The following is a 27,164-nucleotide window of genomic DNA, read 5'->3' as shown; positions in this document are numbered from 1 at the left end:
GGCACCGTCTGGGCGGCCCGACGGGCTGCCGTACCGAGACGGCCGACGTTTCAGAGCCTTCGATTCGCCTCGAAGGCTCCGTCGGCTGGGCGTCCTTGGGGTGAGCCGCGCCGTCTGGTTGTAGTGTTGACCGCGGTAGCCCCCCTACCTCATCCGGGTTCTGACCTCGGAGGGGATCGGACGTCGGGTGTAAGAGTGCAGGGGAGTCGTTTAGTGGGTGGGCTCTAAAATCCTTGGGCCCGCGGTCTGCTCACAACACCATGCAGATCGTTGAGTCTCACATACCCCGCGCGCCCCTTTTGCGCGGGGACCTCGTAGGAGGTTCGGCCCTCTACCCGAAAAAAAAAAAAAAAAAAAAAAAGTACATCACAACTTTAGCGCGCCGCCAAAGAGTAACAGAAACATGAAAAGAGCAATCGATTGGTATATTGTATCGCGTCCTTACCCGGCAGGCTGGTTCTGACTCAGCGGGTATCCCGGGATACCAGCGGTACCGCCTGGAGGGCTAGACTGGCTGTCGTACCGAGACGGCTGGCGATTCAGAGCCCTCGCTTCGCCTAGAAGAATCCGTAGGCCGGGTGCCCTAGGGATCGGCCGCGCGTCTGGTTGCAGTGTTGACTGCGATAACGTCCTTACGTCGCCCGGGTTCTGACCTCAGGAGGAATCGGATGCTTGGGCGAATGTGCAGTGGAGTCATTTAGTGGTTAGGGCCCTAAATATCACCCTTGGGCCCGCGATCCGCTCCCAGCGTCTACGGACCGGTCAGAGGTTTGGCAACATCCCAAAAAATGTACACCAAAACTTAGTCTACTTACTTTATGATCAATAATCTCCAATTTATATAATAATCAGTTTATCGTTCGTGACAATGCTTATGTCTCATTTTGATTTGAAATTTATATAAATCTGATTACGAATTGATAAGAAATGTATCGATTATCTTATCAACGTTTCGAGGAAATTGCAGTGACTTATACATACTTAACGTTTTTTTAACTTTTTTTTCGGACAGGGGCCGTATCTCGTTCGAGGTGTCCGCGCCCAGGGGACGCCCAGGGCGCCCAGGGTATGTGAGGCTTAACGGTCAGCAAATCTTGGGAGTTAACTGAGGGCCCAAGGATATTTTCAGCTTCAATCCCAACTCCCCTTGAAATCCCTGAACCGATATGCGATCTCCATCAGAGGTAAGAAACCGAGCATTGTAGTTGGGTCTCCGGGGTTAACACTACAATCAGACTCGCGACGTCAACCCTAGACCGCCCGACCATTGAGACGTCGAAGTGATAATCGATGACTCCACATCGGCCGTCAGGTGGCCCCGTAATCTTCACTGGGGGACGTCACCTCCTACAGACACTGGAGCCGGTCGAAAACACTGCTACAGCCCCCATATGATGGACTTGCTGAAGTCGAGCATTGCCTTCCAGGACTCCTCACTGCCGATCATCGTAGCCACGACGGCCCTCATCGCAACCACAATGGTGGTGCTCCATCGTCGGCTACCTCCGGGTAATAGGTATCGGCCGAAGCACCCATGGCCAGTGAGCATATGCGTCAACCGGAAAGTGAGACGCCATCGTTCGTGATTAACCCATTTTGCGAGAAACAGGTGCACCTCCTCGACGACCCGGTGACCAGTGGCCGGATTCGATAAACGACGTGACCACGCCTCGATAACAAACCGAGATTAAGGCCATCGCTCTTTAATCGGTACTCCGCTGGGACGTGGCTCCCCCTGTCGAGGAATTCGCGTTCCCCTGCATAATCGGCGGTGAGCGTCCCGGCTAGAATGCAGGCTGCTTTGAAAGGGACGGTGCGGTGTCCACGGATCGCCCTGACCGCAATCCCACGCTGCGGCCGTCGCAGCTCCGTGACCCTACACGACGTACTGGGCCTCGAATCAATCCGGAAATACATGAAGTCAGCGTCGGAACAGTACTTCGATAAGCCTATGCGTTATGATAATCGCGTTATCATTGCCACCGCTGACTACTCCCCGAATCCTGATCACGCAGGAGCCAGTCACCGTCAACGCCCTAGACACGTCCTTGCGGATCCATTAGATCCAATAACCTTTGCATTAGACGCTCAGCTCTAACACTAGGAGCAGGCTTAGGGACTCTGGTAACCATACTCATCGAACTCGACAAAAAGGTCGACGTGAAACCTAACCCATGCATCAGTTCGCTCAGTTTCTCACCGGATCTTCTCAGCGAGTCACGATTCCGACCCGGTAGTAGATTCATTCGCGAAGCAGTTACTCTTGAGTTGTTAGGTCTCCTTCGGACGCACTCGGGCAGCTGTTAGCAAATCTCACCCCTCCTGGCTGAGCCTTTGCTCGCCCACCTGTCCTGGTGAAACTGGAAAGGCCTCCGGGTCACCAGTAATCCTTCAATCATAAAAAAAAGATCCGCGACGTTTCCTATCGCCATTAGCCGGGGGCAATACTTCTCGAAGTGAGCATGGAAGTTCCGACGACCGTCCAATTCTGGGTTGAGGTACCACAACGCGGTACACACACAACACAACCCTGGCTTTCTTCCAGTTCTGTGAAACAGCAGGGTCTGGCATTTCTCAAGCGCCACCGTAGGCAAGGCAAACCGTCCCACAGTAGTTCAGGCCACAATCAACGTATCATTCAGGTAACATAAAAGGCATAGGTGTGGGAAAGGGCTGTGAACGACGAGTCCTCATAGCACCGCCGAGGTGGCGTGATGGGCCGTACGTAGAGTCGTTTTTGCCGACAACTCTGCGATTGGGCCGTGTATCTAATCTAATTGTAGTGTTGATCATGGTCGACTATCCTACCTCTCGCGATCTCTGTCTCTAGTGGGTCTCTGACATTCCGCCATAAGTGCATGGGCATCATTAAGTGGGACACTTCAGTAGTCTTAAGTATCCCTGCGTTCAAAAAAAAACGTTTTTGTTGAACGCAGTGATTAAGAAAAAAAATATTTTTTAGGACGACAACACGCTATAAATCGTATACGTCCGAGAACGTCAACGTAAAAAAAAAAAAAAAAAGAATAGAACCTACAAGTTTTTTAATTACCCATGCATATAACAGCTGTCTATTTCTAAAAATGCACTTTAATCACTGAACGGATCATTAATATCGGCATTAAGCGAATGAGTGATTATCACAGACACTGATAACAGGGCAGGGCAGTAGTATCTCTGAATAATATAAAATGTGCAGGTGATAAAAATCGGCACGCACAATAGTAATTGTCGATAATGAAGCTGGTCTTTTATGCAGCTCTGCTCACGGCGGTTTTGGCTAAAGAACTGCAACTTGCTACGGAATGTGACCCAGAAGTGTGCAAGCTCCCGGATTGCAGATGCTCGTCTACCAGTATCCCGGGAGGCTTGGAACCTAGGAACACGCCACAGGTGAGCTTGGGAGCGATGCAAATACAGAAGGAGTGATATCTGATTTAATATATTTATAACGAGAATGAGGATTTGGATCGTACTTATTTCAAAATGGTCGTCCAAATTTTGACAAACACAAACGCAGGTGCATTACGTGTGACGTCATTTTGTCCAAACAAAGCGATGACTTTACGCAATTTATATTTTACTGACTAAAAAAAACTTAGGTGTTTTTTTCCATAAGCTTGTGAACCAGTTCATGGACTAGCTTGTGTAGAATTGACCCTGGAGCCTACACCTTGCAACATGAGGTCGAAGAGCTCCGTTGTATTTAATGAAGATAGCTTCAGCCTTCACAGTGCCACGAGTAATAGCTTCAAGTCAAAAGTAGATAATATGGCGGAACCTGCCTGTGCGGACTTGCAATAAGCCCTACCATAGCAATGCAAGTTGGCAATGGGAATAATACTGAGTAATACTCAGAGAACGCTGCTGCCTGACTCATGCCTAAGTCGCCTTTGGCAAAAGATGGAATAATAATGCTATGCTAAATCAAACCACCATCCTTATAATTGAAGACATGAGTGAAGGGGTTAAGTACCATTTTAAAAATTTTGGAGCTTTTATATTTAATGAAGGTGTCGTGTGCCTATAAGCCATATTAGACCTTAAAACTCCGAGTTTAAACGCTATTTTTAGAAATTGCATGAAATCAAGGAGCTATGTACGAAGAAAAGTACAAGTAATAAAAGTTTGTTGCCCGTTTTCTCAAAATCAACATATTACATCATATCCCCTTCATCCATTCATGTCTTCAATTATTTATTTTGTTTATATGGCATTCCAATGTTTTGTGGCATTGTTCCATCAAAACATTCAAAGTACTATAACTGATACTGATGTGATATTGTAATGTGCGATGTCGTAAAGATTTACTCTCGAGTATTCTAGAACTATTAGATTCCATTTCAGCTTACGTCTAAAATTCAAATTTGCGTCACTACCTAAACGCCGCATTGTCTGTCCTACAAAATGTTAATTCTTCATCATCATCATTATCCTGCCCTTCTCCCAGTTACGTGAGGTCGGCGCAATATGTTTTCTCCTTCCATACTCTTCTATCATATGCCATTTCTTCGCTCACTCCCCGCTTACCCATATCGTATTTCACGCAATCCATCCATTTCTTCTTATGTCTACCTCTTCCTCTGTATCCTTCCACATTCATAGTTAACATTTTCTTACCAACCTCATTTTAATCCCGTCTCATCACATGTCCATACCATCCCAAACGCGCACTTCTCAGCTTCTCTGTCACAGGTGTCACTTTCAGACTTCCTCTAACATATTCATTCCGTATTCTATCCATTCTCGTTACTCCACACATCCATCGCAACATTCGCATCTCTGCTGCATGCAATAACCTTTCATCACTTTCAACACATCACAAAATGTTAATTCTTCACTGATTTTTAATTCCAGTTCGTCACTTTGACATTTGACGACGGCGTTAACGTTCTCAACGTGGAGACCTATCGTGAGGTTCTCTACAACCGCGTCAACTCCAACAATTGCCCGGTACGCGCTACCTTCTACGTCAGCCACGAGTACACCAACTACCAACTGGTCAACGAGCTATACAACAGAGGCCACGAGATTGCTCTCCACTCAATCTCCCACCGAACTCCTCCGTCATTCTGGGCAGCAGCTACATACGATGAGATCAAAGAGGAAATCGCCGATCAAAAAGTACAGATCGCTCATTTCGCGAACATTCCGTTTGAAGAGGTCAAAGGTATAATATTAAGAATGATTAAAGTCATTAAAAACGATAAATCTGAAATTTGAATAATATTGCTACAAAAAGATCCAGTATATCTTCTTCATCATCATCTATATTATCTTCTGATCGAAGTCTATATTGTAATTCATGGAGCCAGAATATGTAAAGTGCCGGCAATATAATCCATACGTGTTAAGGTTTCCAGTTTTTTTTTATTGTTTAGGTGGGTGGACGAGCTAACAGCCCACCTGGTGCTTAGTGGTTACTGGAGCCCACAACGTAAATGCGCCACCCACCTTGAGATATAAGTTCTAAGGTCTCAAGTATAGTTACAACGGCTGCTCTACCCTTGAAACCAAAACGCATTACTGCTTCACGGCAGAAATAGGTAGAGTGGTGGTACCTACCCGTGCGGACTCAAGATACCACATTACGCAAATTATAATTTTGCGGGTTCGATTTTTATTACACGATGTTATTCCTTCACCGTGGAAGTGAGCCGTGAACATTTGCTAAGTAGATATTTCATTATAAAAATTGGTACCCGCCTGCGGGATTCGAACGTCGCTAGATACGAATGCACCGAACGTCTTATCCTTTAGGCCACGATGACTTCAAAACTTATAGGTACTCTAAGTGTCTTATATACTTTTTTTTTATTGCTTAGATTAATTATGTTTTTCATGACCTCTAGGAGTCCGTCTTCCATTTCTTCAAATGAACGGCAACACTAGTTTCCAAGTCATGTCTGACTTCGGCCTAACCTACGACTGCTCCTGGCCAGCCTCTGCCCAGACCCAGCGTGGTCTCTGGCCATATACCTTGGACTACGCTTCGACTCAAGACTGCACTATTCCACCGTGCCCAACTGCTTCGCTGCCTGGTTCATGGGTCGTCCCGATGATCGCGTGGACTGATCCTAATGGGTTCCCTTGTGTAATGGTTGACGCTTGCACGTCTTTGTAAGTTAACGACTTGCAATGTATTTTTTTTTGTAACAATCAAGATACCTTACATTTGGAAGCGGAAGCTTTCATATATGACACTACAAAGAAAAATCCTAGTTAGTGTACAAACATACATAATATGTATATATAGGTACTACCTTTTGCCCGCGACTCCATCCGCGTGGAATCGTTACTTTGGCAAAACGCAAAATTTTACCCCCACTTCATTTACGTAGAAAGTGAAGATATTTTTGAATTATCGAATGTTAAGGAGCTATTTAAACCCCTATTTTGAAACCTTCTTTATTGGTGCTCCACATATATTGATTTTAGCGTGATGATATATATATAACCTATAGTCTTCCTCAATAAATGGGCTATCTAACACTGAAAGAATTTTTCAAATCTGACTAATAGTTCCTGAGATTAGCGCGTTCAAACAAACAAACTCTTCAACGTTATAATATTAGTATAGATATATTAGTTTTTATTGATATAATTGTACACACATTATCAATCTGAGTATTGACATTTAAGTTGTTACAGCTCTAAAAATGACTTAGCTTGACTACTACAGAGCCAATGAAACACTTCGCCTATACACAAAAATAAGAAATGCGATGAAAATATTGTACATAATTTCATCATTTTAGCCCTGACCGTGAAGATCCTGATGCCTGGTTCAGATTCATCGTGACCAACTTTGAAAGGCACTACCTCGGTAACAGAGCGCCTTTCGGCTTCTTCGTCCATGAGTGGTACATTTCCGCTTACCCCGCAATCAAAACAGCTCTGGTCAGATTCATTGATATGATCAACAGCCTTCCTGATGTCTTCATGGCAAGTATTTAGACCTATCTTTAAGCCGGATAATTATTTTCATTGTTATGCTATTGGTCCCGTTATGAATAAGAAGATTCATGAATTCTAGCCTACAAAAAGATCCTTCTACTAACATTCCCATGATTTCAATTGAACACGATTTTATTAAATGACCTGTATATATTTTTATATAACTGGTATTTTATACCTGTAAATCTTTGTATAATGAAATCTTTCAACATAATTTTCACCAACTTCAAAACTTTGAAATTGTCATATTGAATATTCAATTATAATGATGATCACTAGGGCAAAAAAATGTGATAATTTTAAATTTTACTTTGGCTTACAATAGCTGAGACTTATTTAAGATTCATTAGATTTAGCTTGTATAAAAAAAAGATATTTGTGTTTTTTTATTTTTATATACTTGCAGATATATAGATAGGTTAAGTTTTTATGTCATTAAATAATTAGATGAAATCACGACCTTCGAGATCTCAATCTTTTGAGTTCTTGTACGAAGAAATGCTAAATCAAAAGCCAGCCTAGACATTAGAATCACGTATCCAAATAGCCAATTCGAAGCTTATGAGCCTCGATATCGACTTTATGATTGTAATGCCAAGAATGATTGTCGTGATAAGAGTAACTGCATATTCGGTAACCTTTTTGGCCCTTTGAGGCGGGACGGGTTTTTTTTATTGTCCTTGTAGGCAGATGAGCGCACGGCCTACCTGATGGTGAGTGGTTACCGTCGCCCATGGACTTCAGCAATGCCAGGGGCAGAGCCTAGCCGCTGCCTACCCCTTAATGCTCTACACAAGTTGACATTCTTATCACACATTTGTGGAGACCAGCTTGCTTGCTGATGTATAACGTGTACACCCATTCTACTTCAATTCCATAATAATAAAATTGGGTGATTTTAACCCTCACTTCGTAACTCATTAGAACAAAAAAACTGAATTTCTAAAGCCGAACCTGACTATCACAAACTCCAAGTTGCGCCACCCAACAAAGACTCATCAAAGCTTTCAGTTGACACGCGCCATATACTAAATGTAAACAATAATATATTTAATAAATCATATCTAATCGATTGTATTAAATACCAACATAACTATTTTAGGTATCATCTAACGACGTCGTAGAGTGGGTAAGGAACCCCATCCCCATTGCTGAGTACAGATCAAGATCTTGCAAAACCTTCAGGCAGACTGCGTGCCCAGCTTCTTCTTGCGGACCTTTGGTAGCTGAACATAACCAGGTAAATTTTATTATGGTTGCATCATTCGTTTTTTTTTTTTATTGCTTAGACGGGTGGACGAGCTAACAGCCCACCTGGTGTTAAGTGGTTACAGGAGCCCATAGACTTCAAGCCGAACTCCGATTTCAAGACGGCTTCAAATCGAAACGCATTACTGCTTCACGGCAGAAATAGGCGTGGTGATGGTACCTACCCGTGCGGACTCACATGAGGTCTACCACCAGTAATTACGCAAATTATAATTTTGCAGGTGTGATTTTTATTACATGATGTTATATTCCTTCACCGTGGAAGCCGATCGTGAACATTTGTTAAGTACATATTTCATTGGAAAAATCGGTACCCTCCTGCGGGATTCGAACACCGGTGCATCGCTAAATACGAATGCACCGGACGTCTTATCCTTTAGGCCACGACGACTAGTCTTGTCGTAGGGTCTAATTGAAATAGGCGTAGGTTGTGTCGCCACATCGCCTCCAATAGGGAGAGCTGTCAATATCTGGCTTCATCAGCTCTACCCAGCATCGTCCTTTTGGCCTTTTCGAATTTTGTGTCAGCTCACCTTTCTGATATATTCGGCCCTACAACCCATCTATTACAGCCAAGGAAAGAGTTGGGATCAAGTTACATTGGATGTTACCACTAGTTTAGAACTATGGTTCCATTTAATTTATTTTTCGTGATTTTAGTTTATTCCCATCTCGGAGACGTCTCTTTAATTCTTGCAACGTCACATTCGGAAGCTTGATAGTTAATCTGTTGTTTCGAACTTTAATTTTTCAGTTGTCCTACTGGCTGCAGCTCTGCAATAGATGTCCGGCTAAATATCCATGGGTCGGCAATCCATTTGGGCTTAATTAAATAAATAAACAATAAAATTAATTTTATGGTTTCAATTATGTAGTAAATGAAGAGCGTATTTTTATTGATACGTTTCGATATATTTACATTCAGATTCTGAATAAACATAATTTATAATAAGTTACTAAATTAACTTTAAATATATTACTTACTAGCTGACCCGGCAGACTTGGTAGTGCCTCAATCGATAAATAAAAAACTTACACTTTTGTATAAAAGAAACTTAAAACAAACAAAAGGAATCCGTCCGACGGGGGACACATTAAAGGGAAAACAAAATTGTTATTTAATTTAGAGCATTTTCATATTTATCTACCTTTTAAACCTTCTCTGGACTTCCACAAATAATTCAAGACAAAAATTAGCCAAATCAGTCCAGCCGTTCTCGAGTTTTAGCGAGACTAACGAACAGGACGAACTCACAGGCCACCTGATGTTAAGTGGTTATTGGAGCCCATAGACATCGACAAAGTAAATGCGCCACCCACCTTGAGATATAAGTTCTACGGTCTCAAGTATAGTTACAACGGCTGCCCTACCCTTCAAACCGAAACGCATTACTGCTTTACGGCAGAAATAGGCAGAGTGGTGATACCTACCCGTGCGGACTCACAAGAAGTCCTAACACCAGTAAACTATCTAATGGTTACATGATTTAGTGAGGTGACGTATACAGTACTAAAGTTTCGATTTAAGAAAGCAGCTACACATCCGAGCCCAGCACTATTTTGACCCAGAAACAAAAAAGAGAGCGGTACCGACCTGTGAAAGTCCTTCATAAAGGTTTCCAGAATATTTTTTTTAAATTTTGGATACAGGATTTTTTTTTCATTCATGCTTGTCACGATCTATTCGCCTAGAAAAGAGTTCGGCGCCACACAAAAAACCAATCGAATTGTTAACCTCCTTATTTTGAATTTGGTTAAAAAATAGATTAAAAAACTAATTTAAAATACAAAACACGTATTAACAAAAGTAATCTGTGGTAGTTAAGAACTAAATTTAATGCTTCGAAATAAATATCAAGGAAGATATTCTAGTGATGGTTTGGGTGGGTTCTAATAAAATGAATGAAATATTGTTAATTAAATGGTACCTTAACATGGATACAACTTAAATAAGGTTACTAGGAAAATATTGATTTGTAACTGATATAAATTTTTGCGTTATCTATGTTATTCCGACTTAAAAGCAATTCAACAGAACGATTAATACCTGATTTTATTGATTGATATCGCTCGGCTCCTTTAAAAGGAAACTGATAATAAATCAATATTGACAGCTCCGACGAAAATAGTCCTTATAATGAGCTCGATAATGACTGTTTAAGTTTAAATTGGTTCTTAAGCGTGTTTATATACTGGTTTTAGATTATATTGAGATTGAAATGATTTGCCTTCCTACTTAACAATATGATAAAATATAATTTGATTGGGTTTTTTTATTGCGGTGACGTATAAACGACCACACGACTCACCTGTGTGATTAGTTCGAGTTATTTAACGTTCTCGATAGCGTAAAAGTTAACTCATATTTGTATGGAGCGAGAACGTTTGCGTACGTTTGCCTCTAGGAGCGCTGTTCCAACTGCATACAAATTTGAGTTAACTTTTACGCTATCGAAAACGTTAACAAACTCGCACTAAGCAGACTGGTGATCAGCGGTTACCGGTTTTTTCCTACCTATTCTAGTAACCTCAAGGGGTTATAGATTCACAGAGCGAGTAGGTGAGCTCACGGGGCTCCAATCTGACGATGTTGCTAAAACTAGCCCTAGTAAGACCAGTGCTGCGCAGAATCTACCACCGGATCGGAAACGCGACCCACTGAGTCCCATCCGGCGAGTAAGTCAGTGGGCTGTACCGGGGTCTATTGATATTACAACGCGAAGTCTTATTACAAGTTTTATTACAAGACTAGCTGAATCCCGCGATGTTACTCGCAGTTATTGTTGTACCGCGGGTGACGCCGCGGGGCGAAGCTAATCTAAAAAAGTTACTAAGCCTAAGTTACTCCTTATATCATCAGCTACCTATCAGTGAAAGTCCCGTCAAAATCGGTCCAGCAGTTCCAAAGATTAGCTGGAACAAACAGACAGACAAACTTACGCATTTAGTAAAAACTGGTTATTTTATTATTACAAAAAGACACCCCATTTTTATTTATTTGTATAGATGTAGTCATTAAAAAAGTTTCTTTAAAATTTCGAAAATACTTAAATCGTCTTAAATATACGCACATGTACAAACCTCGCGTGGTTAGTATTTATGTTACTAGTAATTATTATTAATTATACATTTTTTTAATTTTACGGATATGATTTTTATTTGTATTTATAAAAAATTTCTTTAATTTTAATTTAATTAAATTTGATAAGAATTAAGATCGTCTTGGATTCAATATTTATTCCTTATACAATACTTAACACGAGCTTTCCTACGAAAGTGAGTCTACGTAATTTGGAGGAAGTTTGCAGGTGAGAGTTGCCTGAATGAACACCTCGCTCGCATAGGAGTGAGACTGTAAGACCGCCTATATAAATTTATAATATAGACCAAAAATAATTCAGTGAAATGCTTATAACACTTATATGCTTATATCAATCAATCAATCACAAAGATCTTTTCTGCCACGTACCATCGGGCTTTCTTCAAACAAGGCTTGCGGAGAGTACTTAATGGCATTTAATGGTAGGCAGCGTCTTGGCTCTGCCCCTGGCATTGCTGACGTCCATGAGCGACGGTAACCACTTACCATCAGGTGGGCCGTATGCTCGTCTGTCTACAAAGGCAATAAAAAAAAGAGCTTGAGACGTCCCATTAGTAAAAAAATTTAACACGCCACAAGGACCGATATGACAATACATTATTTTTATAACTTCGTTCGTAATATATGACCACTGTCAACAGAATTAAAAAGTTCATATTAAAATTATTATTTCGATCTGCTAGCTATTTTTGAATACTGCTTATTTATTTTTTTAGGTTACCGATATCAAAATTCGACCCAGAAAAGGATTTGACCAAGTGATAACATTTCGAAATAAATATTTGAAATCACTGAAAACTGATTCAGTATACAAAATAATTGACTATGAAGATTTTACTGTTATTCTTAGTCGTTGTAGTAAATGTGGTGACAGGAGATTTGCCGTTGGCTTTGCCTTGTGAGGTAGAGAAATGTGAGTTACCTGAATGCCGTTGCTCCTCAACCAATATACCTGGAGGACTGGCAGCTAAGGAAACTCCACAGGTGAGATGTGCAATTTAATTTTGAAGATTACATTAAGATTCAAAATGGACTCCATTCAAATACGTTCCACAATCTATACTAATATTATAAAGCGGAAGAGTTTGTTTGTTTAAAACGCGCTAATCTCGGGAACTACTGGTCCGATTTGAAAAATTATTTTAGTGTTAGATAGCCCATTTATTGATGAAGGCTATATATAACATCACAGTAAGACCAATACAAGTGGAGCACCAATAAATAATGTTTCAAAATAGGGGTTTAAATAGCTTCCTTAACGTTCTATAATTTCAAAATATTTTCACTTTCTACGTAAATGAAGTGGGGGATAAAATTTAGCGTTATGCCAAAGTAACTATTACACGCGGACGGAGTCGCTAAAAGCTAGTCTTTAATATCTCTCGAATGGTACTGTTCCAATATTTTCCAGTTCTTCACGATAACTTTCGACGATGCCATTAACGCAATGAATTTGGTTACGTACCGAGATATTCTCTATAACCGCCACAACACAAACGGCTGCAAAGCGGGTGCCACGTTCTACATCAACCATGAATACACAAACTACAATGCGGTCAACGAATTGTACAACGAAGGCTTTGAAATCGCCTTACACACTATCAGCCATAGAACTCCACAGACTTACTGGGCTGAAGCCACTTATGATACTATGGTCCGAGAGCTGGTAGACCAAAGAGTCTTGATGGGCCATTTTGCTAATATACCATATGATGAAATAAAAGGTGTGTTAAAATCTAACTTCTAAGCCTACGTAATAAATCTAGGTGTTCGATTGAAAATGTCCAAATCGATTTATGTTATCTAATATGATAATTTTACTTTTTTTATGAATGAGGAATTACGGGTGGCCCGGGGGCCTCTCTGGGTTCACCAGGACAGGATAATTATACTACAACGAATTCGACTTTGGCAAAAGTAAAATTCTGATTACATGAGTCTCAGATTACTTTTGTAGTTAGAAAGCCTCAAGTTGCATTATTTCCATTTAGTATATATTACCGGTTAACAAATATTCTATCCAATTATTTCAGGAGTACGTATGCCATTCCTGCAAATGACAGGAAATTCCAGTTTTCAAGTTATGGCCGATTTCGGAATTATTTACGATACCACTTGGCCTACAGTGACTTCTTTAAGCCCTGGTCTATGGCCGTACACTCTTCATTACGCTTCAACTGAAGAATGTGTGATACCTCCCTGCCCAACCGCTTCTATTCCGGGACCCTGGGTAATGCCTATGATCAGCTGGTTGGATCAAAATGGTATCCCTTGTCCGATGGTTGATAGTTGTTTTTTTGTGTGAGTATTATATATTTTAAATGTGAAATGTTACACAAAATAAATGCCACGGTGCCACGTCAAAATCGGTTTTCCTCGAAATTATTTTGACGTATCACACTTGAAACAAATACATGCGAATTGACCACCTCCTCGTTATCAACGCCTGTTGAAAATCATAAGAAAATTCAGTAAACAATTTATGTAATTTCTTGATTAATGGAACCAATGGCAATACCAGTTCACTATACTACCTACTTCCCCATGATCCGTGTTATTAGTGTCATCTCATCGTCTTATTTAAGATGTAGATCTGTTATAGTATTACAGACGCTGAGTTGGCAATCCAATTGGCAGTCCAATCTACATATTTAGCGAAATATTCACATGTTACTTTGCTAAGGTGGGTGGGCGACCTCATAGCTTACGGTCCTAAGTGGTTACCGAAGCCGTTAGACATCTACAACTTAAGTGCCCCCATCCACCTTGAGACCTGAGTTCTAAGTCTCAGTTTTTAAAGTACAGCTACCCCAGCCTTCAAAAACAAAACGCATTCCTGCCTTACGGCGAAATAAGGAGGGAGGTAGTACCTAATCTTGCGGGCACTTAAGACGCCCTACCAACAGTCCGAACTCACGTATTTTATACTCTGTAGACTTTGACTTAAGTGTTGTAATCTCTGTTTTGTAAGACAAAAATAAACAAGATTGAGTAGTAAGTTTCTCATTTACTCCAGGCCAAAATTAGACAGTGAGGATGAATGGTTTGATTTCATCTTGATTAACTTTGAAAGACACTACCACGGAAACAGAGCTCCATTTGGCTTCTACATTCATGAATGGTACTTAAGATTCAATCCAGCAGTGAAAAGGGCCTTAGCCAGATTTATGGATCTAATCAATAGCTTAAATGATGTTTTCATGGTAAGACGTTTAAAAACTAAAGTCTAATTTCTGCAAAATTCTTTTCAGCGATTTTTCGCACACCTAAAACAAAAACCATTAGAATCTATCCTAATATATATAATATGTACATTAAGTGGTCATTATAGATGAGATGGTACATTCCAATACAGAGAGACAGCTTTTCAAACATAAGAAGAATGTAGCACAGTGCTTCCCAACCTTTTTTGTGCCATGCCCCACTGTAACATGTGTCTAAAATTTTTATGGGTCCCGTATAATTTATAACAATAAAAAATTTATTTGTTCACTTAAGAAACATAAATTATAGGTTTTAAGAATAAATAAATCACTATGAAATTGTTATCATACACAGTAAGTAATTTTTCAAAACATATAATAAAAAACTGAAATTCAAATTCAAAATAATTTTAATACAGATTTTCTATATTAATTTAGTGCGATTGCCCCCCTTAAGTATGAAATTGCCCCCTTGTTGAGAGCGGACCCCACGTTGAGAAACACCGATGTAGCATCTTCCTCCGTAATTAATTTTTTCTGTTATTAATCGACTATCAATCCATTCTATAAGAAGATAAGATGAATAAAAAGACTGGCGTACTCTTACCCGTTGACAAAGTCTCTAAAAATGAAGATCCAATATGTATAAAGTATGCTAGTTGAGGCGCCGTTGTAACTTCCATACAAAGATTGTTTGCTAGCTAAGGGAAAAAGCTAATTTCGCTTATGACGCTATTTTGTATTTTACAGAACAAAACCTTTTCGTTCCGAGACTATTACGTTTCATGTTTTTCGGAAGCATAATCTTTGATTTGTAGCAAAACTTAATGGATATAATTATAATAATATATCTTTGACGTCTTTACAGGTGAAATTGTGTGATAATCACTGCTGCCATCTATGCGTTTAGCCTAGTACTATTTGAAGGGTTTCACTGTCTATTATTTGGCCGTTTAAACACCTTGAATATAGATGGCGACACTTATCATAGCAATGATTAAACATTTTATGTTTTAGGTCAATTCCAATGAAGTTATCGAATGGGTTAAGAATCCTATGCCGACAGACGAATATCGTCGGACGCCATGCAAAGTTACTAAAAAAACAAATTGCACTCGCCTAACATGTGGACCTTTAAGAAGTGACCATAATAACGTAAGTTTTACTCACAGAAAACTTAGTACTGCAACTGACCGGCTTCGTCGAATATGATGAAGAGTTCGACGTGTAACCTAGCACATAGCCACTGAGCACTGCTCTTGCTAGGGCTATTGTTAGCAAGTTCTCTTTGGTTGAGCCCGTGAGCTCACACCCGTCCTTGTGTAGTTGGAATAGACTCTTGGGCTACCATCGATTAGATACGGAAAAAAATTGAGCGGTTACCAGAATTCATAGATATCAAGGAGGAAATATTGTCAAGTACTCACAGCTAAGTCTTGCATTCAAATACTAACTATGACATCCTTCGAAATGTTAACCCAGCCATGGGCATCACCGCTCCGCTGCTTACACAAAAAATCTCGATTAAATTGTCCTTTTTTAATGACAGTGTCGATACAGACATAGATGGTACGGCGCATCTGATTGATGGAGCACCTTCGTGAGTAACAATTTCAAGGGTACAGTCTAATCCGCTGCCTACTGCAAGCTATGACTTATAGCTGAGAATTTTTCATTAATTAAACTTGTGTCTTCCAGCTCGACTACTGGATGGAATCTTGCACGTCGTGTCCTCGAACTTATCCCTGGGTAGGGAACCCACTTGGGCAGTAACTAAAAGGAAATCAATGACCCCCCCAATGACAGAGTACGACTTTTAGAAGAGTACGTCAAATATCTGTGGACTTAACGGCGAATTGTTTGTTGTATACTTCCCGCAAAAGAAAAAATAAAACCGACTTCAAAAAATTTAACGAAGAAGGAAGAAAAGCATTCCGCATTAAAACGCATTACTGCTTGACGGCAGAAGCAGGCAGGGTAGTGGAATCCATCCATGCCGGCTCACAAATACCCTACCAGTCAAATGATATTGATAGATTAATAACGTTATATATCTGTACCAACCAATGTCTATTAGTATCTGTATTATGTTGGCTCATTTCCGTTTCCTGTAAAATCTAGAACTTTACTGGTGGTAGGACCTCTTGTGAGCCTGCACGGGTAGGTACCACCGCCCCGCCTTTTTCTGCTGTGAAGCAGTAATGCGTTTCGGTTTGAAGGTTGAGGCAGCCGTTGTGACTATACTGAGAACTTAGAACTGTATCTCAAGGTGTGTGGCGCATTTACGTTGTAGATGTCTATGGGCTCCAGTAACCACTTAACACCAGGTGGGCTGTGAGCTCGTCCACACATCAAAGAAAAAAAAAAAAAAATAGCATCCAAGGAAAAATATTATGTTCAGTCTGCAAAAATGTGTATATAAAAAAATAACAACAAATGTTGAATGTTAAGCAATTTTTTTTTAAAGAATAAAAAAAGATTACAATTACAAATATAAAATCGCAACTGTATTTATGACTTTATATTATCTTTATTTATGAATTTATGGTAAATAAAATAAAAGCATTAATGTCTAAAACATTCAATTTATTCCATTCACATTGTACATTCATAATTAAAATGGTTTAATAAGTACTTAAGCCATAAAGAAACCGTCCAGAGATTCCTTGTTGATTTGGTTCACAAAATACATAAATTCGCTAAGAATTCATTAAAATACGTTATTTAGTAGTAAAAGACGTAGAAAATCGTAAATATAGATCGTTTTAAAACTATTTTACTGCCATTGTTTGATTTTACTGCCATCTTCCATAGAACTTACATTATTTGAACCTAAAGCAGTAATTTTTATTAAAATTTCAATCAAACATACTTTGATGTATTGAGATGTTCACCAAATCTTCATTCTACATTGAATATCAGACGGCAATAAAGATTACAAGAATAAAAAAATATCGTTATTAACATGAACTATATAATATTGAAAAATGTCGTGGAATTAATTCACTCTTCGGTTTACACAATACAAATACAAAAAGAACTACTACAATATATTATGTATAGTATCTAGAGATGAAATGGACATTAGCGAAACTATATAAACAGCTAGTATTATATATAAACGCGTTATTCGATTTGGCTTTTAGAACTAAGTACCTAACTTAAATACATATTAATATTTAACAGTATGAGCGGTACTCTTATTTATGGTTTAGCGCCATCTGTCGTTGAATAGAGGAACCTAAGTAATATTTTCGTCTTAATTTGACAGTTGGCATAGTTAGCGAAGCATCGATAATTTTAAAGATTCTCCAAAAACGATAAAAAGATTTAAATTCATTTTTTTTATTGTAAAATGTTATCATAATGTAGTTAGTACCACACATAATGCCATATTGCGTTTATAAGTTTAAAAGATTATTAAGTATATTACAAACTACGTCTAATTATTTACAATTAACCATGTTCCGAAATACTAATTGAATGATATAAATGAAGGTACGTAATTCTACAAAGGAATTATCATATGCTATCACATTCTAATACAATAAGTTAAAATTAATAAAACTATTCAAACGATATTTACAACGTATTATTTTGTAGTGGTGTATCATAAACCGCTTAAAATTCATAACAATAGAAAAAAATAGACTGCATAGTAATAAGGGGTCCGTTTTTTTTTAAATCGCAGGCTTTAATGTTGAGATGGACGTGTGGAGTGACAAGAATGGATAAGATAAACAATGAGTATATCAGAGGAAGTGTGAAAGTGGCCCCGGTAAACAACAAATTAAGGAGCGGACGGTTAGCGTGGTATGGACATGTGATGCGTAGAGAGAAGATGCATGTGACTAGGAGATGTATGGAAATGGTAGGGCAAGGTAGAGGGGGAAGAGGTCGACCGAAGAAGACATGGATGGAGTGTGTGAATGACGATATGAGAGAGAGAGGAGTGAGTGTTGAGATGACAGCTGATAGAAGAGAACGGAAGAGAAAAATTAGCTGTGCCGACCCCACCTAGGGGGATAAGGTGGAGAAAAAGAAGAAGAAAGAAGAAGAATCGTTAGCGAAATATTTACGTTAAAACTCTTAAAAATACTGTATATTATAGTACTTGTCAATTGCGCTTATTTGTTTGGCCTGATGTCGTAAAGAGCTCATAATGTTAAAAGCGATAACGCTTAATTAAGTTATTTTATAAAGCACTGCTTAAGCGCTATTTCAAATAAGCGTTCCTACTAACTTGTAAACTTAATTCAACTTGTAAGTAATAATACGAATTAACCCGACCTTTGTTTATTTGCTAATAAAAATTAAGTGGTCATGGGTGCCTTTAAAAAGTGTGGTCTCTGCGATAAGCTTATTACCCGTGGTAGGACCTCTTATGAATCCGCACGAGTAGGTACCACCACTCCGCCTATTTCGGCCGTGAAGCAGTAATGCGTTTCGGTTTGAAGGGTGGTACAGTCGTAACTATAATGAGACCTTGGAACTTATATCTCAAGGTGGGTGGCTGCATTTCCGTTGTAGATGTCTATGGGCTCTACTAACCTCTTAACACCAGATGGGCTGTGAGCTCATCCACCCAGCTAAGCAATAAAAAAAAAATTAAGCACCAACGCATGATGTCATGTTTTGTATTATCTATGGTTAGATTATCGCTTTTTTTTAGCCCCATGTAACGTCGTGTTCAACTCATCCTTATAGTTTTCGCGAAAATTTTGGAAAATAAGTGCTGATCTGTTGCCTCAATAGGTAAGTCATCGACAAATTCAATTTATGTAAAGTGTAAAATCTAATCTAACACCATCGGTAATGACAAGTATAAGACGTATCTGCTAAAGAATCTGTCTATCGAATACTTCGTCTACAGAAGTCAGTCATCTTCGAAGGAAATCGAATATTAAGCTAAAGAACTTTTGTTAATGAGAAAAATATTATTGAATAATTAGAAATCTTGTTAATTCTAATTATTACATTACGTAACGTCGTACTATAATCTAAAAGACGAAAATGAGAAGATCTTCTGAGGTAGAAAATTTAACTGTGCAAACACAGTGGGTATTTACAGAAAACCAAAAAAGAAAACTAAATAAAATAGTACACTTATTGACTACCTGGGAGATATTTACATCTTTTTTACACGAAATACAAGCTAAATAATAAGTTATTAATACTGTAAATATTATTAAAGCTTAGCATAATATGAATTTTATGTGACACTACAAATAATAATTTCAGTCAGAATAAATCATGAACACGTTTTCCTTTTAAAATGTTAAATGACAGAATATTCTAGAGAAAACGAATGCAGTCTTTTTTAATTAATAGAAAAATCTTTTGTTGTTTAAATATTTTTCAAGATTGCCTCAATTTATCAATCAAAACGCAAACATTCTGGAAGATTTATATTTAGTATTTCCTTACAAAATATATTAGTTAAATTTTAGTGTACATATAAGCCATGTAATTTGTAATAAGAGAGGAGTATTAGACCTGAAGGGAGTTTCTTGTTCGAATGGAACACAATTGTCTCGTCCGAGTGTTGGTTTAATACTCCTCTCTTGTTACAAATTACATGACTTATATGTACATAACTAAATTATTTGTTTATCGTCGGAATGCGTGTTTATTTTACATGCATATTTATTTATTGTTATGTTTATTTTTGTTCGGAAATACCGCGAATTCTGTACCTGGATTCAACGTTATTTATGTCCCTACGTAAACATAAATTATTTCGATTCTAACACAGGGTTGTAACACAGACAGAAAGTAGATTGAAACGCGAATGAATGAATCTTCTAAAACGACAAAGATATTCATTTAATTAAAATCACTTTTACGGATTAATCTCTCGTTTTTTTATTGTCTACTAGCTGACCCGGCAGACTTCGTAGTGCCTCAATCGATAAATAAAAGACCTCAAATTTTGTATAAAATAAACAAAAGGAATCCGTCCGACGGGGGACACATCAAAGGAAAAACAAAATTGTTATTTTTATTTAGTTCTGAGCATTTTCATATTTATACTTTACCTTTTAAACCTTCTCTGGACTTCCACAAATAATTCAAGACCAAAATTAGCCAAATCGCTTCAGCCGCTCTCGAGTTTTAGCGAGACTAACGAACAGCAATTCGTTTTTATGTTTATAGATTTCTGACTCGGTGGTGCAGTGGTTAGCGGCCCTGACTGTTGTGCTAAGGGTCGAGGGTTCGATTCCCACATCGCACAAACATTTTATGGTGAACAGATTTGTTTGCTCTTTGTGGTGTGTGTGTGTGTGTGTGTTTATTATCTATAAATGTATATATTTAGACATTTATCAGTATGTATCAGCCTCCGGTACCCATAACGCAAGTGATCATCAATTGGGGCCTGATGACCATGCATGATTTGTTCCCAGCTAATATTACTATTATTATTACACTATTTCTGTGTTTTTGAATACTGTACGGTTTTCGTGGTCACTAAGATACACAAAGACTAAATCTGCTTACAGACTACGCTATAATATAATATCATATAGTATATAGCTCATAGCACAACAATATCGCGCACCATACATTGTTATGGACGCGTTCACACTGTACTGTACTATATATTATTGGCTAAGTATAAGCTGCTATACTTGTAACGCCAGAATATTTCATTTCCATTAATTTAAACCTTTTTCTAAATTACTGGCAACGCCCTCTAGAGATTGTACGTGGCGCAGTGTGGAGAATTCAATACCCTTTTTTTTTAATACAAACAAATAAGTTCGGTTACTGGACACTGCACGTCGCGACTGTGCGATTTTGTCTCGATTATATGACGACAAACTTTTCACATTTCTGGCCTGCAGAATCTTCGAGAAATGACACCTTAATATTATAAAAGGACATGTTTACTTCGTCTATCCCTCTTTGATGAGATCCTCCTCACTCCTCCTGAGATCCTCATCTCCTGTTTACCGGTTGTCTACCGGTGGTGACGTGTCAAGAAGTGGTGCGACTCGGCCCCGTGTCTCTCGACCCATAGACCACCTTTTGGGGAGTGACGCGACTGGGCCTCATGTAACATCGGCATACCCAGGGGCACTCTCAGACACAGACACGTTATATACTATATGGCACTATAGTATAGTAGTCTGAAAGCAGCTTAAGAACTAAGATCGTCGCATCCGTTGAAAGCAGTATTCAAATATCAAAACGTCAGTAATAAAACGCTGACAATAATAAACGTGAGATTAAATCGTAGAAGCAGTTTCAGTTATGTCTACAACTCAGACTTAAACTGTATTTTCGTATCCTCAATTGCAGACATGGTGGTCGCGTTTGAATCTACATATCTCGCATTGCACCCGGCAGCACCAGACGAATCGGCACTTACACTTCACCTCGTAGTCCTGGACCCTCGTCTGGTACCCTCGCCCACAGCAGAGGAGGCGACACCCGTCGATACCTGCCGAGGTTCGGTTGCAGGTCCGACCACGAGTCCCCAGGATCCCGAGCCTGGAAAATTGAGAATAAATGTATACTTTGACAGTACCACAGATAAATAAATAAATAAATCTATATATCGCTCATTAGGAGCAACAGTGACACAACTGTAAATTTCTAAATTTTACACTACGCCAGTTTTCGTAATACTAATGAAGATTCTAAATATTTCTGACAGATAATGACTATCTCTATTATTTTACTTTTGTAGTTTGAAGTCTAGGCTTGAAAGGAGACTAATTTTTAAAAAAAAATAATCAACCCATATCTAAGTCGAGAAAAATACATTTTGGTATAATTAAATCAATTTCACATTTTTTAGCAATTATGTCACTGTCACTCCAAATGAGCGATATATAAAAATTTATTGCCGTTCGTTAGTCTCGCTAAAACTCGAGAACGGCTATACAGATTTGGCTAATTTTGGTCTTAAATTATTTGTGAAACTCCATAGAAAGTTTAAAAGGTAGATAAATATGAAAATGCTCAAAATTAAATAAAAATAAAAAAAATATTTTTCCTTTGATGTGTCCCCCGTCAGACGGATTCCTTTTGTTTGTTTTAAGTTTATTTTATACAAAAGCTTAGGTCTTTTATTTATCGATTCAGGCATTACGAAGTCTGCCTGGTAATAAATGAATATTTACTAACAATCACGCCACGTTAACTGGTCCCGTGATAAGTTCGTAAAGAACTTGTGTTACAGGTACCAGATAACGGAAATAAAGGTAAGATTTTTATTATACACATACATATATTTAATATACATCCATAACCCTGGAAAAGATATTTTATATTTATCATACAAACATCTTCCCTTCCATTCGGACCCGCGTGTGTAGTGACCATGTCACTTACCACTACACCAGACGGCCGTTATTCTTTAATACCTTCAGCACAAATCGTTTATCAACGGTTCTGTTATTTTTTATCTCTTTCTCAGGGACTCAATCGACTATATAAAACAATAGCTTAATATAAACAAGGCCGCATCGATGCTCAGAATATATGAGAATCAAATTCCATTTTAAGTCTGCCAATATGAATAGTTGCAATCACGGTAATTTTGCTGGTAAACAGTTAATGTACATTGTGTTTTCAATATGTCATCATCATCATCATCATCAGCCTATAGCAGTCCACTACTAGACACAGGCCTCTCCAATCTGCACGCCACTGAGCACGATTCTCGGCTTCTCTCATCCAGTTTTTCAATATATCAGTGCATAGTTATTTCATTTCATAATAGACATAATCAATCGGTGAATATACAATTAAATAGTTCATGCCAGTTTGCAGAATGCGTCAGCACCCAACAAAACATTTGCCAAACTCTGGCCTAATCTCAAATAGAATTAACTTATGTTTTGCTAACTATGCTACAAATTTAGTTATAGAAACATTTAAGCACAAAGTGTCTTACTCTTCATTTGGTTCGCAGTAGTCCGGTGAATCTTCTAAGTAAACTAGATCGGTTTTGTTTGGTTTCTTCATGTCGGCGTGTATCGGTCGTATTTTTCGTAAGTTCTTGCCCTTCTTGCGTTCGACGACCTGTAACGAAATACCATATCCCTTTAAAAGATTAATCTCTAAGCTCTGTTTAGTATTTACGTGACACCATAAAAATTCCAGTAAGGATAATTAAGAGCTACATATGTGCCTTTTATTGACAATTTAACGCCCAACATGTAACTCAAAACAGCTGTAAATAATTTGTATGGAGGGAAGAGGTATTTTTCCCATCTAAGGCGAGGGTAGCCTAAGAGGCTATTCCAACTACGCGCGGTTTGGTAGACGAACTCCCGGGGCTCAATCAAGGACAAATTCCTAACACATTTCATTCAATTTACAACTGCTACATCCGTGTCATCGCACTTCCTAGTTCTATATTCAATGGGTTTTTAAGTTATAATTACTATAAAAAAACAAAATAATGTGCAATACGAAGTATCTCCAGTTTTCATGACTGTTTAAGTCGATATTGTATTAAATGCCTGACCAACCTTTTCTAGCCGTGAACTGTGAACGTTTGAGGACAGAATTGGCCAGGATGGTGGTAGCCATAACCATATGTGTATTTAAATTTTTTTGGCATTAATGTCGTTCCGAGTAACGCCATCTGTCGTCAAATAGCAAACACGGATATCGAAACAACCGGAACATTTCTTGAATGTTCTAGAACATTGTAGACATAGCCGATATTACTATAAAATTGTGCCATACACGAGAATTATATTCGAAGTGAAACGAACGGATCGCCTCAATAGAGATAATAAAATTTACCTTTAATTGTCGTAATAATTAAAACTAGTAGTCCCCCGGTAGTCGAAATTCGACTATAATTAATTGAAATTATAACTTTGTACACAATTATGATTCTATTTTCAAAGACTATTATACTTCTATAATCATAGACTTCGCCAAAAATACACTTTAGACAAATATTAATAAAGAAACAACATTTAATCTACAATTCTCAATTTGACCACAGACTTTAAGCAGGACTTTTTGAGGGAACGCGAGGAGTGAAGCTGTGTGATTTGTTTTATTTTGTCTATTTAGTGTTTCTTCAGGTTTAAATGTGTAATAAAATCTGTGAAGGCGCGAATTCAAAGAAATCCCAAACGTAAGCAGAAACTGTTGGCCCTTCAGATGGGGTTAAGCAGAACCACGGTGAAAAGGGTGTTAAATGAAGACTTAGGGCTTCGGGCATATCGAAGAAAAACAGGACATCGTTTGAATTCTCGTCTAATGGACCTGAGATTGAAGAGATGCCGCGCTTTGTTGAAGCGGTACGCAAGAAAAAAATATCGGGAAATTCTTTTTTCGGATGAAAAAGTTTTTACCGTAGAAGAGAGCTACAACAAACAAAATGATAAGGTGTACGCACACAGTAGTGAAGAAGCGAGCAACCGTATTCCGCGTGTCCAACGAGGTCATTTTCCATCCTCGCTCATGGTATGGTTGGGAGTTTCTTATTGGGGCTTAACAGAGATACATTTTTGTGAGAAATGTTTGAGAGAAATCGACTTCATCCGGCACGAAGACTGGCCCTCCTCCAGTCCAGATTTGAATCCGTTAGATTACAAGATATGGCAACACTTGGAGGAAAAGGCGTGCTCAAAGCCTCATCCCAATTTGGAGTCACTCAAGACATCCTTGATTAAGGCAGCCGCCGATATTGACATGGACCTAGTTCGTGCTGCGATAGACGACTGGCCGCGCAGATTGAAGGCCTGTATTCAAAATCACGGAGGTCATTTTGAATAAGCTTTAGTGTCATAAGAAACTATGTTTTGTTAAGTTCATTTTGGTATATGAATGGTTACATAATGAATAAACGTGTTTCAATTATTTTACATTAAACATGTGACAGAATTTATGACCTGACTAGGTAAATTAAAATAAGACATGACTTAAAGGTCTTAGCAACCAGGTCATAAAATCCTTAAAAAAAAACTTTAAGCAATAAGAAAAGTTTGACATTAAACGAATAGTGTGCATGCGTGTGTGTGTAAAATACATGGTAGTGTGTGTAATGTTTTATTATTATTGATTTAATGTATTTTTTATGCATAATTTAAAAAACTATTATCATTCTGCACTTCTTTTCTATATACTTGTGGGATTTACTTTAGAACTACATATATCTAAAGGTGTGTGGCGCATTTACGTTGTAGATGTCTACGGGCTCCAGTAACCACTTAACACCAGGTGGGCTGTGAGCTCGTCCACACATCTAAGCAATAAAAAAAATAAAAAATAAAAATAAAAATCATCCTCCGTCCGCGCAATTTTGGTTAAATCGGGTACAACGTTTTTGCTTCACGTATTAATAATATATTCATCATCATCAGCCTTTATCTGCCCACTGCTGAACATAGGCCTTCCCTATTGCCTTCCACATAATGCAGTCCTCCGCCTTCCGCATCCAACGACTTCCCACTGTGCGCACTAAGTCGTCAGTCCACCTGATTGGAGGACGCCCCAAGCTCCTGGTACCCATCCGTGGCCTCCATTCGAGGACTTTCCTGCCCCACCTGGCGTCGTTAGCTCGACAGACGTAACCGGCCTATTGCCACTTTAGCCTGCTAACTTTGAGAGCTATGTCGTCGACTTTGGTTCTCCGTCGAATTTCTTCGTTCCGGATTTTGTCTCTTAGAGAGATACCAGATATATTAATTAAAATGTATTTTGATTGGCATTGCAATGTTTGTCCCAAGCCTCAACTCGTGACAATACGTTAGTAGACAGAACGAGTACTCACGCTGACCTTCACGTGGGAAGCGCCTTCGTATCGAGTGGAGAGCGCGTCCCCGACTACGTGGAGCTGCGGCAGACGACGCCAGCAAACCCTGACTGAACAGGAGCCCGACATTCCGTGACACTTGCACACGCGCTGCATGCGGGATCGGACAGCCTGGGAATGGTATTTTTTTAACAGGCGCACTATGGATGAGTTTTTTCACTACTCCCAGCACTTGTTACTGGTGGTAGGACCTCTTGTAAGTCCGCGCGGGTACGTACCACCACCCTGTTTCTGCCGTGAAGCAGTAATGCGTTTCGCTTTGAAGGGGGGGCAGCCGTAGTAACTATACTTGAGACCTTAAAACTTATATCTCAAGGTGGTTGGCGCATTTACGTTGTGGATGTCTATGGGCTCCAGTAACCACTTAATACCAGGTGGGCTGCGAGCTTGTCCACCCATCGAAGCAATAAAAAAAAAGCAATCTCAGGGCCCATCATCACAGGAGCCCTTATAGACCAGTGCTTTTAGGTACCCCAAACACCGGTCATTGTTCTTGTCGAACCCGTCGCTTGCGACGAAGGGCTCGGCGAGTAAATTAACCCACAGACACAGCCCACTGAGTTACTCGCCGGATCTTCTCAGTGGGTCGCATTACCGATCCGGTAGATTCTGCGAAGCACTGCTCTTGTTAAGGTTAGTGTTGGCAACGTCGTCAGGTTTGATGCCCGTGAGCTCACCTACTAGTTCCGTGAATCTAGTATAACCCCTAGAGGCTACTTGAATAGGTAGGGAAAAAAAAATAGATCGTCTCTAGCATGATACCAATTTAGAGTTATGAAAATCCTGCTGTAAATTTACAAAAATTTCGCTTAATCCAATTATTCTTTCACCCGTCGATGTA

At 39.1% G+C, this 27,164-nt stretch overlaps 3 protein-coding genes across 5 annotated transcripts in view; 2 read left to right on the top strand and 1 right to left on the bottom strand.

The window, feature by feature from the left end:
- Positions 1-3,185: 3,185 nt before the first annotated feature.
- LOC114243755 (chitin deacetylase 7) lies at positions 3,186-9,109 on the top strand. Its single transcript, XM_028175356.2, has 6 exons — positions 3,186-3,393; positions 4,858-5,170; positions 5,853-6,120; positions 6,759-6,945; positions 8,060-8,197; positions 8,981-9,109. Exons 1-6 carry the CDS (start codon positions 3,238-3,240, stop codon positions 9,056-9,058), a joined length of 1,140 nt encoding a protein of 379 aa, XP_028031157.2. The 5' UTR covers positions 3,186-3,237; the 3' UTR covers positions 9,059-9,109.
- A 1,502-nt stretch (positions 9,110-10,611) lies between these two features.
- Positions 10,612-17,091, top strand: LOC114243793 (chitin deacetylase 8). 2 transcript variants are annotated; one of them, XM_089739213.1, is made up of 7 exons: positions 10,612-10,902; positions 12,043-12,310; positions 12,738-13,050; positions 13,360-13,627; positions 14,343-14,529; positions 15,547-15,684; positions 16,228-17,091. In XM_089739213.1, the coding sequence occupies exons 2-7, from the start codon at positions 12,152-12,154 to the stop codon at positions 16,300-16,302; spliced, it is 1,140 nt and encodes a 379-aa protein (XP_089595339.1). In that variant the 5' UTR covers positions 10,612-10,902; positions 12,043-12,151; the 3' UTR covers positions 16,303-17,091. The 2 variants fall into 2 exon arrangements, with proteins under 2 accessions (XP_089595339.1, XP_089595338.1); XM_089739212.1 differs by lacking the exon at positions 15,547-15,684.
- Positions 17,092-17,094: 3 nt separating this feature from the next.
- LOC114243804 (protein Wnt-4) overlaps positions 17,095-27,164 on the bottom strand; it is a 108,073-nt gene continuing 98,003 nt past the window's right edge. The window contains exons 6-8 of one of the 2 annotated variants that reach the window (XM_028175420.2): positions 26,282-26,434; positions 23,438-23,565; positions 17,095-22,026 (exon numbers count right to left, since the gene is read on the bottom strand). In XM_028175420.2, the coding sequence (XP_028031221.2) occupies positions 21,825-22,026; positions 23,438-23,565; positions 26,282-26,434 (483 nt within the window). In that variant the 3' untranslated portion in view covers positions 17,095-21,824. The remainder of the gene's footprint in view (positions 22,027-23,437; positions 23,566-26,281; positions 26,435-27,164) is intronic. The other variant, XM_089739211.1, reaches the window with a different exon arrangement.

This window comes from Bombyx mandarina, chromosome 28 (assembly GCF_030267445.1).
Source record: "Bombyx mandarina strain Sakado chromosome 28, ASM3026744v2".
Classification (NCBI taxonomy): domain Eukaryota; kingdom Metazoa; phylum Arthropoda; class Insecta; order Lepidoptera; family Bombycidae; genus Bombyx; species Bombyx mandarina.
Note: the sequence above shows the minus strand (reverse complement) of the source record. Positions and strands in the feature narration are given on the sequence as shown.

Coding starts and splice junctions, on each gene's coding strand:
- LOC114243793 (XM_089739213.1), top strand. CDS start 12,152: ATGAAGATTTTACTGTTATTCTTAGTCGTTGTAGTAAATGTGGTGACA. Junction 14,530..15,546: donor GCTTAAATGATGTTTTCATG/GTAAGACGTTTA, acceptor TTTATGTTTTAG/GTCAATTCCAATGAAGTTAT. Junction 15,685..16,227: donor TAAGAAGTGACCATAATAAC/GTAAGTTTTACT, acceptor TGTGTCTTCCAG/CTCGACTACTGGATGGAATC.
- LOC114243755 (XM_028175356.2), top strand. CDS start 3,238: ATGAAGCTGGTCTTTTATGCAGCTCTGCTCACGGCGGTTTTGGCTAAA. Junction 6,121..6,758: donor GTTGACGCTTGCACGTCTTT/GTAAGTTAACGA, acceptor TCATCATTTTAG/CCCTGACCGTGAAGATCCTG. Junction 6,946..8,059: donor GCCTTCCTGATGTCTTCATG/GCAAGTATTTAG, acceptor TAACTATTTTAG/GTATCATCTAACGACGTCGT.